Source organism: Balaenoptera ricei, chromosome 7, assembly GCF_028023285.1.
Source record: "Balaenoptera ricei isolate mBalRic1 chromosome 7, mBalRic1.hap2, whole genome shotgun sequence".
NCBI lineage: Eukaryota > Metazoa > Chordata > Mammalia > Artiodactyla > Balaenopteridae > Balaenoptera > Balaenoptera ricei.
The window spans coordinates 92,263,109-92,280,136 of NC_082645.1; the positions used below are offsets into that span (position 1 = coordinate 92,263,109).

Here is a 17,028-nt window from a genome sequence, read left to right on the forward strand (position 1 = left end):
GATAGTGAGAGGCCCGCGCAGCGTGATGAACAGTGGCCCGCGCTTGCTGCAACTGGAGAAAGCCCTTGCACAGAAACAAAGACCCAACACAGCCATAAATAAATAAATAAAATAAAGAATTATTAAAAAGAAAAACAAAAAAAAACAAAAAACTACAGAGAAAGCACAGGTATCAGCAATTTTTAACATCACTCCTGGTCTTTCAAAAGTTCCTAACTGGCCTTTGTAAATGGTCTTATTAGCTCGAAATATATGAGCAGATGGGTGTGACTCCTACTACTTTAATAAAATACTGTAATTTTCTTCTTAAACCATGCAATTATAAGGTAAAATGTTACGCTTTTCTTTTAAAATTCCATTTACTCAGGCTACATATGGTGTCAAGAAACAGAAATCTAATCAATATAGACTAAAATAAAAGCAAATGCAAGGAAAAACAATACACAGCCGGTTCTTATGAAGGCGGTAAACCTGACGGGCTCTGAAGACCTCACAGGCAGAACTTGGTGGCCTTCTCTTGTTCACTACCATTACCATCACTCAGACACCAACTTACTCATTTTTTCTCAGTTCAAATTTTTTGAGAGAGCAAGAGAAAACTCTGATTGGTTCTCCTTGAGTCAGGTGTATCCATTCTGGCCCTATCAGCTGAGGCCAAGGTGGTAAGGACATCTGAGCAAACATGGCCGCCTAGGCCCATGTCTTAGGTATGGCCTGCGGGAGAAACAGGTTCTCTCAGAAGGATGTGTGGGCAAGGATGCAATGACTGACAATTCTATTTTAGTGTAGTTTAAAAAACAGCAGTTGACACCAAACTATTTAGACAAAGTGCAATAATAAGCAAACATATAAATGGATACAAGTAACATAAAATGACTGCACTCTTTTTGTGTGTGTGCTGTCACTGTTATTTAATTGTCTCACATAATATTATCCAAGACTGAAGTAAATCTTTCGAATTATTCTTCTCTAAATACAGACATTCATGGGTCTTTCCATATTTATTACACTACCAAATAATTTTATAGTTGATCTAATTTGATCTGCTACTCTTCCATAGTTTTGCCTTCAGAATCTGTAAAGGGAAGGAAATGAAACGATGTAACTATTTTAAAAATATGTTAGTAACATGTTTTTATTAGTTTTTCTTTGGCTGCCCTTTTCCTTCTGTTTACTGGATTCAATAGCTGAGGGAGTGCATGTGTGAGAAGGATCCTATGAGGGGAATCAAACCACATGATCATCATTTGACAGTTTCATATCGAAACTAAATTCTGGCCACTTTCCTGACGTTAATCTATTTCTATGTGCCGTCTCTCTTGGCTCCTTTGCTTCTCATTTTGAATTTTTTTAGCAGCTCTATTGTCAGTTCCATTTCCTCTTTTGGCCCTGCTTTTCCTCTATGCACCAATTCTAATTCCCCATAGCTAGCCCCACGCCAAAGCTCATCACACTGCACATTTTCCGATTGGAAGGTGCAATGGATCTATTAATCTTATTGGATATTTAAATGCAAGTGTGGAGCCATGGGTGAATATCCTGACTGGTCAACCACAAAGAAACCTACATCTGCCTTGTTTGCATAAAATATCATGACAACTCAGTTACAATCTTTGAAAATCTGGACCTGCGGATATATTTGTGTCCATTTCCTCACTTACTCATTCTGAGGGAAGGATTCGGTTGTCACTGTCATAGCCCTGGTTATAAAAGTAGGAAGCTAGGCTCTAGAGAATCAGCAAACATGGCTGAATTTCTGGGGATGTGGGAAAGCGGAGGGTTTGAGAAGAACCATATCACAGGGACACTTGACCTCTTCTACCCATTTCCATTTATAAAAGGAAAGACCACTTTTTAACATTAATGTTTGTCTACCACCTACCATGTGTGTGTTCTTGACTGTGTGGCTTTTCAGAGCTGGTTTGAGGAATCAGATCTAAAAAATCTACTGCAGTATATAGAGAATTAAAAGAACGGAGTTTTTTAGTATTTAAAGGACATTGAGTTTTGCAGTTATTCTCAGTTTCTCCTTTTTCCTTCTACTCCAAGTTTCTCTGAATGCCTTGTCCTCTTTGAAAGTTGCAAGATGCCAGATCACTTCTATGTGGCATCATGGATAAGCCACTGTCAGGGGCAAACGGGTGTCTAGCCAAACAGCTCAGTGTAGCATCTTTCTACCAACTTCTCTGTGAAACCTTGGTCCCCACAAAATAAATCACTGGCAATGTTTCAGTGTTTGCCAGCTCCCTCCTGTACACAGAGTTTTAAGTAAAGAAGTAGTAAAGATGGAAACAGACTAGATTATTATTATCTTCTGGATATACAACGCATATAGGCAGATTTAGAAAATATATAAGCCTCTATACAAATATATACAAGATACATATATGTATGCATGTATAAAAATTCCCAGGTTTTCCCTGTTAAAGAGAATTCTAACTTGGACTTGTCAGGGTCTTCCTTTCACCCACATTCTGAGGAGGATCCTGACTTGCCATGTCAGCTGTTTTGAGCTTTGTAATGAAGAATTGAGAAGAAAAGGTGAGAAGGATGAGACATAGAGGCTGGAGCTGAAGTTAGAGTATCTGGGGAGAGTTTGAGGTGAGTATGACATGGGAGCAATTTCAGCATTAAAAAAAAATTTGCTTCCATCTTTTATCCCTCCTTCAAAGTGTTTATGAATCAAAGAAACAGAGTTATTTCAAAATTACTTCGGTTGCTGGACTGTGTTCTCTGACCACAGGATCATTCTCTAAGGCTGGACAACGTGTGTCATGACCATTAGCACCACGCAGATTGCTTATCACTTGACAGACTTACCATCTGACAAAATCAGATCTTTTTCATCATCTGGCATTAGATCAGAAAACAAATCTTTATATTCTGAAACCAACATTAGATAAGACATGGTGGTTTAGAATATAACTAACAGCCCGTGAGATGTTCTTTGTGAGTGCTTTTCAAACTTTGTTGACCAAAACCCAGTGTAAAAAAAAAATACATTTTACATTCCAGTCCAGTACCTTCACTTGTGTGCATATAATGAAACAAAAAGTTAAATGAAAAGAATACTCACCCTTTTCTAATCTATTCTTATCCTTCTCTTATCTTTTCTAATACTTATCTTTTTCTTTCTATCCTATTCTAATTCATTGGCAAAAAATTCTGCTCTCCTTACTTACCCTTTTAGCATCAGTTTTATTCTAGTTCAAGGAAAAACACCAGTTATTAAATCCATTTCATGACCCACTAAATCTTTTTCACAACTCACCTAACCCACAGTATGGAAAGCACTGTATCTCGTTATATTTGATTCCAATGCTCATTGAATAAACAGCCCTCCCAACAACCTGAAATCAACCCCATTTTCTTCACTTAATTACCACGAAAGTTCTTTAAGATTATGAATTAGTTAAGCCTAAGAGCCTTAAAATTTGAATGACCAACTTAAATCGTTCTGATGCAAAGACTTGGGAATACATACTCGACCATTTGGCTTTTCTTCCTCCATCCTGGGAAGCTGCCGGTCATCCCCTTCATGAGAGACCGTATAGCTTTTTCTCAGTTCTCTCACGGGGGCCAGAGTGCCCTCCCTCCTTTCCATGAGTGTTGCTTATCACCAGCTGGGCCAACTAGAATAATAGTGCTGCCACCCAGGTACCCAGATACACTGTCTGACTGGGCCTCTTAAAGATATGTATTCTGGCTGGAACTGAATTCACCACGCTCCTCTGGATAGTGATTTGGGCTGCTTGAGCATCTTGCAGAGGGTCAGTGATGAAGCTAGATTAGTTCTCTAAGCATGCCCCCATCGATTTCATGTTTTGTCCAGCCGCCAGCTATGTTGCTGAGCCCTCCACCAACTATTCAGCCAAACAACAGATGGCCTCTACCTACCTTTTCCAGCTTTCTTCATCCTTTTTGGATCCCCTACTCTAGCCCAGCTGCCCGACTTATCATCTTCTGAATATAATTTGATGCTGCCTCTGGTTCACACTTCTGGCCATGCCTTGATCCCCTGAAATGCCTGCTTTGCCCCTGTTTTTTCTTCTGGTGGGACACCTTTCACAACCTCTTCCCTACCCACCCCTCTACTTGCACACCTCCTCTTCACCAAATTACATGAGTAATTTCTACTCCTCCTAGACTCAGCTTCCATTTCATCTCTTCCCGAAAGCCTTTCCTAACACTCTCTATGTCAGGAGACCCCCTATGTGGTCCCACTATACCCTCTATCATAACACTTACCTCTCCATAAGGTAGTTTTCGCTTTGCTTTGCAGTCACCCACGCTAGATGGTGAGCACTTTGAGGGCAAAGGCAACGTTCAATGTATGTTTATGTCCCTAGTACCTCTCACAGTTTCTTCTTTCAATGGTGGTAAAAACATATAACATGAAATCTACCTTCTTCACAAAATTTTACATCTACAGTACAGAACTGTTAACCATACGCACACTATTGTACAGCAGATCTCTAGAATTTTTTCATCTTGTGTGACTGAACCAGCACAGCTTCTGAATAAATAAATACATGCTATTGGATTATTTTTAGCCATCTTAAGTCTCCACTAGATTTCAAGATATTACTAAATTTTTCCCTTCATACATTATAAGGATCTTTTCTTTCCTTGTGAGTTTCTAGATTATATACTTTCTTTCCTTGTGTACTACCTTGCCCTGTTTTATCAAGCTTTTTAATTCATTGTGTGTCTTTGCATTTACTTTCTCATATTCTCATGGCTCCTTTCCCCTAGATGTGATTGTGTGGCCACAACTCCCTTATTGTGGGCCCCGGTGTCTCTCACAGTGACCAGCATCTAGAAGGTGCTCAGTGATGGTCTGGTACCTTCCTTCAAAGATTTCAATAGATTTTTAACAATGATTTTTCTTTTTTGAGTATAGGATGAAGGTGATGAAAGACTTAACTCTCATTTTTTATGGCTAATAAATGATCAAATTCCTTTCTTTGAAATTTAGTGTTAAGCCTTGGATAAAAAGGGTACTTTTTTTTTCAAGTGATATACCTACCATCTGAGACTTTCCAATGTTCCTGGTTGTCATTTGTGGTGGGTAAGGTGGTCTTTTCATCTTCTTTGGCTAAGTCGGTTTCTTAAAGTCAGGAAATTAAGTATTAAATTAATTGAAAAGATTAAACAAACCTCATACATGAATCATCTCATTGATATGATAATAAGCAGAGATCTCCAAACTCTACAAAGTTCTGAATATTTTCAATGCTCTGAGCTTGGAATCTCTGGAACAGTGTTTTGGGTGAGGTCCAATGGTCCAAAGGTGACAGAGTTAAGATCAACTGAATGAACATATATATATATATATATATATATATATGCCTTGACTTTTGTTAATAAAAACACAGCATAAAATCAGGTCATTTTCTTTCACAAAACCATCTACAGTGCAAGTGTTATGGGAAATTTAGGACTACCTACCAGTCAATGGAGTCAAATTTAGAGTGACTGCCTTATAGCTCATTATTGTAAGAGGAATTTGCAACTCTAGTCTGCCAGGCAGGAGGAGAGGGCCTTAAATTCTGAGAATAAAAGAGTCTGAGGTAAAACCAACTGGTCATTGGACTTCTGTGCCCACCCCCTCCACCTCCATGCTGCCTTGGGGCTTTGTTTGGTTTGGCCCACTCCTGGTGACTTGACCACCAGCCATAACCGGCTCTCAATTCCCAAACCCCACGCTCTGCCCATAACCTCTTTTCCTCGTGGTCTCTCTGCCTTTCCTCCCACTGCTGGTACTGTGACCTCACTAAAGCCTCTTGGGTCTGACCAAGGGCAGTCCTCTGTCCCCTGCCAGCTTCTTTTTAGTGAATCCATTCTGAGAGGCAGCAACTGCTTTAATTGGTTGTAATCTGCGCCATACTGATTGTTAAATATTTTCAATATCACCCCTGCCTGGAGCTTTTAAATTTTATTTCTATTTATTACGTCCTTCTTTGTCCAGTGGAGACCCCTGTAGTCCATCACTTCATCGACTTTCTTGCAATTATCCTCATCTTCATTGCCTCACCTGCTTCCTTCCCAAATGCTAAGTAAAAAAACCACTCATTTTCCATTCCCATATTCAAAGCCAATGAGCAAATCACCTGAGCACTCACTTAGGGCACCAGTAAAACAAGGACACAAAAAAATATGAGAAAAATAAAAACTTTGGGAAAATAATTTGATATTCCAAATGAAGTCGTCATGGAAATGTTCAGAATTTTGTTGGAATACTGTACAGTGTTAGTTTTATTCTAATTGCAGGGGTGGCAGTACTCTCTAATATTTCAGGGCTTACTACAAATCATACATCTCGGTTTCCTCTCCTGCATCCAGGCAGCCGAGCACCTTTGCAGGGAATCACGCAACTGTACACTGGAGTTACTACAAATTTCACGGTCTCTAAATTCCACTGAGCCCTCAGCTCTGAAAAAAAAAATCTGACTTTTTCCATTATTCTTCTTTCCTTTCCTCTTAACAAATTATTTCAAATCTTCACCTCTTTCCTTATAACCCTAGCCCTTCCCCTGGTTTTTAATCTTTGGGACCTGGCCTTGCTGCCCATTTTGTTCTGAATCCCCCCATCCTACATAGTTCCCTGCATCCCATCGATCACCTCTTCCCTTCTCTTAGGTCTCAGCAGCAGAGATGCTTCTTGTGGGAAGCTGACCCTGTGCTCTGAAGCTTGCTTTCTATTGCTGTCTTGATGATCTTTCTCCTCCCGCCCCTCCATCTTCACCCTCTCACCCTCCAATGGTAGTTAAACGTTAACACCCATCCATCCAGATATCTATCTCTCCACTTATTTATATTTTTGAATGTGTCATACATGCACCTGGAACGAAATTCAAAAGCCATGAGAGACCATGCAGTGAAGAAGTCTTCCTTCCCCAGCTACTCAGGCCCTTCCCCACAGGACCACCATGGTTATCAGTTTCTTCTAAAAACTACCACCTAGTTGCTGATGACTCCGTAGCCTCATCTCCAGCCCAGATTTCTCTGTTGGCTTCCAGAGATATGTGTCCCTCACCCACTGGACATAGATGTCTCTTAAAAATCTGCTCCTTCTATATTCCTTACCTTGCCCACAGCTTCCCAATCATTTTCATGACTTAGCACACACAGCAAATGTCAAGGACAATAGAGGGAACCAGCCTGGGGACTCCAGCTGCCGCATACTCAGTCTGTGGAGCTAAGGGGACCATTAGCTCCACACCCCCAACCCATTTGTGGCTGATGGTTTGGGAACTGCTGTCTTAGGGAATGCCACCACCACATGTTGAGATGCCAAAAACATTGGGACATTCTTGACCCTCCGGAGCTCTCTCTTAGCCTCTATCTCAGATTGGTCAAGTTCTGTCAACTTTATATCTTCAAATCTAGCCCCTTCTCTACATCTTCATGGCCACTTCTTGGTTAGGGCCCTCATCATTTCTCTACCTGCAAACAGACTGGTCTTACTACTTTTGGTGTCTCCCATCCAATTCATTCTTCTCATTAAGAACAGAATGATCATTTCCAAATTTGAACTTGCTCCCGTCCCTCCCCTGCCTAAAATCCTTCATTGGTTTTAACAAGATAAGTCACCTCTCCACCTCCTGACATTTCTCACTTCAAATTTTATTTTCCAGATAAAATGAATTGGCGGTTCGCAGAAAGTTCTGCCTTATGTCTTTACCTTTGTACACCTTGTTGCTCCCTCTGAATGAACCAACCCTCCCATTTATCCCCACCTTAGCTAATGCCTTCTTTCCTCTCATGACTTGGTTTAGATGTCACCTCCTTCAGAAAGCCCTTCTATTGTGTGAAAATCCTGATGGGGGCCCTTCCCACTGTTCTCAGCACCCAGCATGTTCCTCAGGCCCGCAGCACTAAGCACCCCAGCTCCACAGGGAGCTGGGGTCCTCCCCTCCCACTCTGGTCTCACTTCTGCCTCCCTCATTCCACAAAATTGCTCTAATCAAAGTCACAAATGACCTCTGTGTCCTACATCCATTGGGTACTTTTCAGGCCTCATTTTATTTGACCCCCTGGCAGCATCTGACAGTGTAGACCAGCCCTCATTCCTGAAACACTCCGCCTTTAGGTCTCCCATGGTGTCAGATTTCAGGGGCTGTCCTGACTGATCACCCCTTTTTCACAGTCCTCTGTCAGCTGTTCCTGTTATACTTAACCATTAAAGGCTAAGTTCCTCCAGGCACCCCCGCTCTCTCCAATCTCCATCATGCTCATGGCCTCATTCCTATTTATAGGCAACAACTCCCAATTTGATAACTGCAGTCCAGATCTTGCTGAGCTCCAGAAAGTATGCAGTTCTCTATGTAATGTCTCCATTTGAGATACCCCGTAGGTATTTCAGAATCAAAATGTAAGAAACTAAACTCATCCTTCCTCTACTCTGGCACCGCACCCATCCTCTGCCACCCAACAGACACACGCATAGGCAAACACACGCACTCTCTCTCTCTCTCTCTCTCTCTGTCTTTCTCAGATAATTTCCTCTATCATTTTTTCCCATATTGGTAAACCCACCCCATTGCTCAAGCAAACGAAGTCTGAGTCCTCTGACATTCCCCAGAGCCAGTCCGTCATCAAGTCTTTGATAATTCCACCTCCTAAATATCTCTCAAAATTCTACAGCCTCCAGCCTCAGCTGTAATCACCGCTTCCTTGTGTCACTCTGCTACTCTCCTGATACTGGTCTCCCTGCAAACAGTCTAGCCTTGTTCCAATTTGTTTTCCAAACTAATCACAACCCTATTGGGTCATTCTCCATCCAGAAGCCTCTGCAACTCTCATCTACCCTTCATGGCTCTCTCAGCTTCATCTCATTAGGCTTTGGCCACACAAGCTATTTTTGGTGGTTTTTCAAACAAGGTGACATGATTTCCTGCCTCAAGTTCTTTGCACACATCCCCAGGTATAAGCTCTCATAGCACAGCACCCTGTACTTCTCATGCCTAAGACTCACCACAGCTGCAGACATTTGTGTAAACTACGATCCCCTGATGGATTGTAGGTTTCAAAAGGCAAGAACAGGTCTATCTTCTCCACCCCCATATTTCTAGCTCTTAGCACTGGCTTACAGTTGACACTCCATAAACACTGGTACATGGAAGGGATGTTGGGCTCTCAAAAGGCACTTGAGTGCCTTTCTGTAAGTGAATTAATTCATTTATGTTTGTATTTTCATATTTCAGATGAGATTTTCTTTAAGGTGAAAGAAAGAAAGATGAGACCACTTCCTTGTAAGTTTACAAGTAGAGAAAATACCAATAGGAAAAATAAGCTTATTGAAATTTATTTTTTTAAAGTTACCTAAAAGTAACTGTAGTGTTGTGGGTTGTATTGTGTCCCCAAAACGATACGTTGAAGTCCTGCTCCCTGGTACCAGTAAATGTGACCTTACTTGAAATTAGTTTTAGCAGATATAATCAAGTTAGGATGGGGTCAGACTGGATTAAGGTGGGCCCCCAATGCAATCACTGGTGTCCTTATAAAGACAGAGAGATTTGGCAACATAGACACACACAGAGGGAAGACAGACTTGCGAAGACCGTGGCTGAGATTGGAATGAAGCAGCTACAAGCCAAGAATGCCAATCACTGCCACCAGAAGCTAGAAGAGGCAGGGAAGGATTCTTCCCTAGAGCCTTCAGAGGGAGCATGGCCTTGGTGACACCTTGATTTAGGTCTTCTGGTCTCCAGGACTATGAGACAATAAATTTCTGTTGTTTTAAGCCACCCAATTTGTGGTAATTTGTTATGGCAGCCCTAGGAAACTAATACATATGGTATGCATAAACTTTATAAGGCAATAGTGCCTTTAAGATGTGATTTCTTTAGCATTCTTTTAAGAAACTTTATTTCAAAGGACACACTAAACCTGGTAGTTTATTTTGTCGATAATTTACCTTAAAAGTGATGAAATATGAATTATACTTATTTATATTAAATAGTGATTCCGTTTTAACACATATTTTAATACTCTTTTAATAGCAGCCCAGTAAAACATCATATCTAAAAGATTACCTGATTGATATGGCTGAAAATGTATCAACTCGCCAAGTGCAACAAGTTTCTCCTATGGAAAAATTTTGTAATCAGAGAGTTAAATGACCACAACTACTAACAATCATTCTTTAATAGAAAAACACTTTGATCCTTGATGTTTAAGTAACCAACAACTGTTTTTAACATACTAGAAATTACATAACCAAATGAGTAGTGTTCTTCTGCTGATTTCTTCAAACCTTTATTGCCTCCTTATTGTTCTTAGGAATAAGATGCAAATCGAACCCACAGAAAACCAGTGTATGCCTTGATCTAGGGGAATCGGTTTCAGGCTATTACTGAAGTCAGTTCCCTTAGGGCTATTCTGACATTACCTGAATTAGATCACTTGTCATTCTGGTCATTATTTGTTCACTTATTTCAATATCTTCAAGATCTGTAAGAACCACCCAAGTTCCATTCTCAAATTTCACAGGCATAGAAAAGACAATCCCTTCAGGAATACCAAACTGGCCTGCAGGGAGCAAACACAAAGCAAAGCAAAACAAAAGCACTCAGATAAATAAACCTTTCCGGTAACACTGTAGAAAAGGACAGACATAGTACATGCTTTTTAATGATAATGGTGGATCTAATGGTGGATTTAATGATAATGGAGGAATTTCTGCGAATTCCTCCCCAGAGAAGATCAAAACACTCACTCGAGAAGAATTTATTGAGCACCTCTGCAAGTTCTGACAACTCGCCCTTCTGTGTTTCTCTCAGAAGGAAGAACCATTGTTCCCTCTTTATCCCTTTTGTCCCTGCTGGGTTCAGATGCCCTGCCTCTGCCTTGGGAACTAATGCAGTCCTTCTCTTCCACCTTTTCTGGATTCCTTTTGTCTGCTTCCTTGGCTTTCCCTTGCCCCCCTAGGTAGCCCCTGAGCCCGAGCACTTGTCCAATCTTGCCTTTGCTCTTCCAGCCTGCTACTGCAGTCACAGAGCCAAGGGGCAAGCACTGGCAAGGGAAAGTCGGTGATCTCCTCACAGTTCCTAGTTCCCAGTTTAAATGTGCTCCAAATAAAAAAAAAATGATAATGCTTATTACTAACTGAGCAACCTTCAGATAAAATGCCTCCCGTTTTTTGTGTCTCAATCAAATAAGAAAATTATTCTTGCCATTCTAGTCATCAAAAATGTTGTCAGTATGCAGGTTCCTTAAAAAACAAAAAATAGTTACCATATGATCCTGCAATCCCACTCCTGGGCATACATCTGAAGAAAGTTCTAATTTGAAAAGATATATGCACCCCAATATTCACTGTAGCACTATTTACAATAGCCAAGACGTGGAAGCAACCTAAATGTCCATTGACAGATGAACGGATAAAGAACATGTGTTACTTTTATACAATGGAATATTACTCAGCCTTAAAAAAGAATGAAATAATGCCACTTGCAGCAACATGGATGGACCTAGAGATTATCATACTAAGTGAAATAAGGCAAAGACAAATACCATATGGCATCACTTATATGTGGAATCTGAAAAAAAAAAGATACAGATGAACTTATTTATGAAACAGAAATAGATGCACAGACATAGAAAACAAACTCATGGTTACCAAAGGGAAAGGGGGGTGGTAAACTAGGAGGACGGGATTAACATATATACTCTAAAATATGTAAAATAGATAACCAACAAGGACCTACTGTGTAACACAGGGAACTATACTTAATATTTTGTAATAACCTATAAGGGAAAAGAATCTGAAAAAGAATATACATATATAACTGAGTCACTGAACTGTACACCTGAAACTAACATGACAATGTAAATCAACTATACTTCAATTAAAAAAAAATGTTGTCACTAGGGCAAAATATTGAGGAGAGTCAAGAAACCAGGATCTAAAAGACTCTTCCGTAGAGGATGTCCCGGGCCCTCTGTTCACTCTCTATTTGAGAGCCAGCCTTATGAGTGAACAACAGATGAGGGTGTACATATATGGTACCATTTCAGGGACACAATGATCACTTGATCTTCACCTCACTTGCCCCCAACACTGAACTGCTTATTGATGAATTCCTACAGAGATTAATTCAACTTTTTTTTGGCTGTGCCGCATGGCTTGCAGGATCTTAGTTCCCTGACCAGGGATCGAACAGTAGAAGTGGGGAACACTAACCACTGGACTGCCAGGGAATTCCCTAATTAAACTTTTACAGATAAAGGTGAGGTTTTAAATGTCTATTTCACTAAAAAGGTAACACAGTGATTTGAATTCACACGATGCATACGTTCCTGCGTTAACCTTAATTGAACAAGACGCATTGAGAGTCTACCCATGAAGGAGCAACAAGAAGACCCAGCCAAAGCCCTGCCCTCAGGGTGGGTGAACTCTAATGCAGAGGGCATATGCAACTAACCACCCCCTCCATAAAGGCAGGCTGTGATATGCTCTCTGATAGAGGAACAAATGCTACGTGAGTACAGAGGAGAGACAGAGATTAATTCTGACTTGGGGGATTTGGGGAGATTTCCCTGAGCTGCACCATAGTCACTGAAACAATGGGAAGGATCGTGGTTCCATTAATAACATAAAGGATACAAGAGGTGGCTCAGACTGGGGAGGACGACAACAGGTTCAGTTTGGTGTGTGTGGGTTTGAAGTGACAGCATGACATCCAGGTGGCAATGTCTGACAAGGTAGGGCTCAGCAGCGAGGCCCAGGCCTGGAGCTTTGGGAATGGATGGGCTTGTTCAGGGAGAATGTAAAGCACAAAGGGAAGACATGCTCTAGGTAGAACCTACAGTGCACAGACCATCAGCTATTCTCTCTTTCCTATTTTTCAAAAAACAGTAGAAGTGCTCTGAATAGTTTTTAGCAGATTAAAATAGTAAGGATATAAAAATATATCCACAGTATTTGTGGACGGAGAGCAAGCTTTCCACATTCCGGCTGCTGCCTGGTACTCTGAGATCTGGGTCTTGCTGTGCCCTTTGTATCGTGTGTCTGTGTCTTTGCTCCTGCAGCTCCTGTGCCCAGATGTTCTTCCCATACTTGTCTGTCAGGTAAACAACTACTCAAACTTGCAGGTGACACTTCCTGAAGTGTCACCTCCTTTATGGTGCCGGTCCTGATTCTTCCTGCTGCCTGCTGAAAATTGACCTTGCTTTCCCTTCCTCAGTAGGGATACAGTGAGAAAAACTTAACAGAATTATTTCATTTATGTATGTGGCTCTCCTTTACTCTGCTGTGAGCTTCCTGAAAGGCAAAAGCCAGGCCTACTCCCTATGTGTGTTCCCAGTGCATGCACACAAAATACTGTTGCACTGCTGAATGGATAACTGAAGGAATGCATGCATGAATGAATGATTAAGGAATTGTGAAAATCCAGAGAGCTTACAGAGCCTTTGAAGAGGTAGGAGCCTGTCTAGGTAGGGACACAAAAGTAGGAGCACAGGGGGCATACGTGGAGGTTTTAAAATATCATAAGATAAGAAAAACCCAGATTTACCTTCACTCAGTACCCCTAAAGACACAATCTCCCCAGGGGGTGAGCCATGGTACCAGTATTTCAACGTAGTGGCTATACTGTGTGCAGCTAAGATGCCTCCAAATTGTCTTCCTGTGGCGGTGAACTTTTTAAGACTTACCACAAATTCTCTGTTTACCCACTCACTGTAAGGAGAGAAAGAAACAATTTTACAATGGAGGAAGGAATACGAATGAATAAGAATGTTCCCTGGGTCAATGGATCTAAGTACAAGAAATCACCTCCACAAAATAGAAGTAGGACTTCCTGCGCCCCTTCTTCAGGCTTCTTTAAGCCCATAAAGAGTCAACTGAAAAGTAATGAAACAGAGCAGAAAGGAGTCCTAAAGTTTCAAACTAAAAACTTGATACCATAAATATGGAACACAGAAAAGTGGCCAAAGGCTGCAAGAACAATTAATTTCATCACAAAGAATTTATTCGCCATAGAGGCTCTCTTGGAACCAGTGGTATCCTTCATTTTAAATAAAATAGTATCATGAAATGTTGAATTATTCACATTGAGAACTAAGGAAATAATTAAGTTTTCTAATGTGAAGTTTAAACTCGGGGAACAGTCCAGCCGGACTAGAACAGGCATGAAACGGCTGCCCTTGCTAAGCCGGCACGATACAGCCCCAGGAGATGCTGCCCGCGCCCACGCAGCAATGCAGGGGAACCGCGCTCCAAGACAACTGAGTCCAGGGACACAATTTCTAGGCGTGGGTAAAGGAAGGGAAGGGAAGAAAGGGGTGATGGAAAGGACATGCTACCACTGGGAAAGTGCTGCAAAGTTTAGAAACTTGTTCCAAAGGCGTTCCTCCCCCTTCCTCCTTCCACGCCCTTTTCGTCATGGTGGTGTTGACTGTGTGCCTGTCTTAACTCACTTCATCTTCCCAATGACCCCATAAGACCCGTACTCTGTTACCATTTCCACTTGGCAGATGGGAAAACCGAGGCACAGAGACGTTAAGCAACTTCTCTAAAGTCACACAGCTAATGAGTGGCTGAATGAGAATTCCAACCCAGGTGGCTTGGCTCCAGAGATGATGCTCCTTACCACGTCTCAATTCTGCCTTTCCTGGGACCCAACACCCAGCATGGCCTGGGCCTGCTCACCATCGTAATTCCTTATTCTCGAAGCTTTTTCAACTAATTTCAACTTGGACAGAGGTCTTTACATTAAATAAGGTTCACTTTACATATGTTTGCTTTAGTGATAACATTAATGGAATCTGTGAGCCACTTTAAGGATAATCTGAAATATAAAAATTCAAAATTCCAAAATCAAATAAATTGGGGGTGGGGACTGACTAGTTGAAATTCTGTGGAATTCTCTACATTTCTTCAATAGAAAGCATAAATGAGGATGAGTGTGAACAAAGTTACTTCTGCCCACAGATTTCTAAGATGATTTTTAAATGATTATAATAACATTACATGTTTATTCAATATTGTTAGACTACTTCACTTAAAAAGATACTGTACCTATCAAAAATCAGGCTTAAAACAGGGCGTGAATAGTGAGGAGGTCCCCAAACAGCACTCTCATATCTGTAAACCTTGGCTTTTCTCAGATCGATGTAGTTATTTCCACTAATATTACCCCAAATTATCACATCTTTGATGCCTGTGAAGAAAAGAAATTTAAAAAAATATTGTAATATAAAAAATTGCCTGTAGTCTACTTTCTATTCGTGTGTTTGTTTTACTATTGGTCCTTTTGCTATAAAACAGACTTAAGTTTATGCTCCCTAAAAATGTGCAAACAATGTGGATCATCTCCTTAATCATCAGAGTCTGGCCATTCCTAATAATGCACGTGGATGGTGTGAGCATAGGACTGAATTCAGGGAACATTGAAATGCTCCCTGAAAGAAATTGCTACTGAAAATTATACCCCCGCTCTGGTCCTAACTTCACCACTCTGCTTGCCATGAAGAGGATTTTTTATCTGCTTTGATTCTGACAGAGAGTCCCTGATTTTAGACTGGAATAGAAATTTGGGCAAGTCACTTGACTCCCTGGGTGGCTTTCGTTTCCTGCAGAATGGAGATGCTGGAATAAGAGGACCCCGAGGAACATCTTAATCAACAAAGAGATATTGAATTAGCTTGTATGTGTGAGGCACTTTTAGGTGGGAGGCTCAGAAGAAAACAAATCAGCCCAAATCCTTGCAATATTCTGGGGGTAGAGGGGAGTGGGTGAGAAAACAACTACTATACAACGTGATACATACTACCAAGAAAAAGAAGAGGATGGAGGTAGAGAGAAATAGGAATTGGTATTTCATATGATTCTAGTATATGAAATTCTCTCTAATAATTCTCTCTAATAATTGTGGATTTTCTGGGAATGTATCTGAAGTGAAAATAGGGGATTTTATTGATTTATTTATAAACTTATTTATTTGTTTAAAAATTTAATTCTCTTAAAAGGTCACACCACTTTCTATTACGGAGATTAATTTCTTCCCTGTTCTGTATGAGATAAGATTGCTGTTGGCTTCAAGTAACAGAATATCCTTCTGACTTTGCTGAACTAGAAGGAGTTTACTTTTCTCAGATAACAAGTCGAGGTAGGCAGTGACACTGGTGCTTGTTAAGCAACTCAAAGATGTTACTCTCTTGGCTTTCCCCTCATGGTCCTAAAATGACTGCAGCAGCTCCAAGTATCACAGTCTTACAGAGTTGTGTTCAAAGGCAGGCAGGAGGGAAAAGAATTTTTCTTAAAGCTTTAAGGCCCTTTATAGCTCTAAATGCCTTAAATCAAGCTAGAGAAAATTATAGCGGACATCTGCTTTTTTTTGTTGTTGTTGTTCTAACATCTCTTCCTACTTTTTTTCTTTAACAGCATACTGGTTTTTCTTTCAATAGGTACCCTTCCCCACTTTCAGTCCATTTGGTTTGGGTGAAGCTGTCCTCACCTCTCAGGTCTATCAATAGGCATCAGACCTAGATTCCAGATTTCTGGCCACAATGATTGATTTGGAGAAGGGCATGTGGTCCAAGCCCAGTCAATGAGATATTATTCTGCTACTTTTATACAAAGAATCGAAAGAGAACGCTCTTTTTCTGCTGGGGTAGTTAAGCTATGATGCCCATAGCCATTTTGCCACTTTTTAGGGAAAGCCTATCCGAGAATCAGATCAAAGCTGAGGAAAGCAGAGCTGAGTGACGAGCCACGTGAGAGCACGAACCAGGCTTGACATCATCATTTGAACCCCGGCATCCGGCTATGCCCCAAATAAGAACTACTCCTGCACTCTTCAGTTATGTGGAAAAATAGCTCTGATTTTGGTCGCTTTGAGTGGACTTTCTGTCACTTGTACAGAAAGAGTTCAACTAAGCCAATGTACATAGTCTGAGAAACAGGTTTATGTGTGAACTGAACTCAAGGGATATCCTGAAAAGGTTTGCTCCCCTCTGGGCATCTGGAATTCTCCTGGAATAATTCTCCCTGATGCTTTTTCTAGTTCATGTTACTTT

General features: G+C 40.9%; 1 protein-coding gene across 1 annotated transcript in view; it reads right to left on the reverse strand.

Annotated features, from left to right (window-relative positions):
• Positions 1–1,046: 1,046 nt before the first annotated feature.
• MDH1B (malate dehydrogenase 1B) overlaps positions 1,047–17,028 on the reverse strand; it is a 28,272-nt gene continuing 12,290 nt past the window's right edge. The window contains exons 6-12 of the mRNA XM_059927536.1: positions 15,029–15,170; positions 13,524–13,687; positions 10,397–10,536; positions 10,041–10,092; positions 2,821–2,883; positions 1,883–1,948; positions 1,047–1,075 (exon numbers count right to left, since the gene is read on the reverse strand). Of these exons, the coding sequence (XP_059783519.1) occupies positions 1,047–1,075; positions 1,883–1,948; positions 2,821–2,883; positions 10,041–10,092; positions 10,397–10,536; positions 13,524–13,687; positions 15,029–15,170 (656 nt within the window). The remainder of the gene's footprint in view (positions 1,076–1,882; positions 1,949–2,820; positions 2,884–10,040; positions 10,093–10,396; positions 10,537–13,523; positions 13,688–15,028; positions 15,171–17,028) is intronic.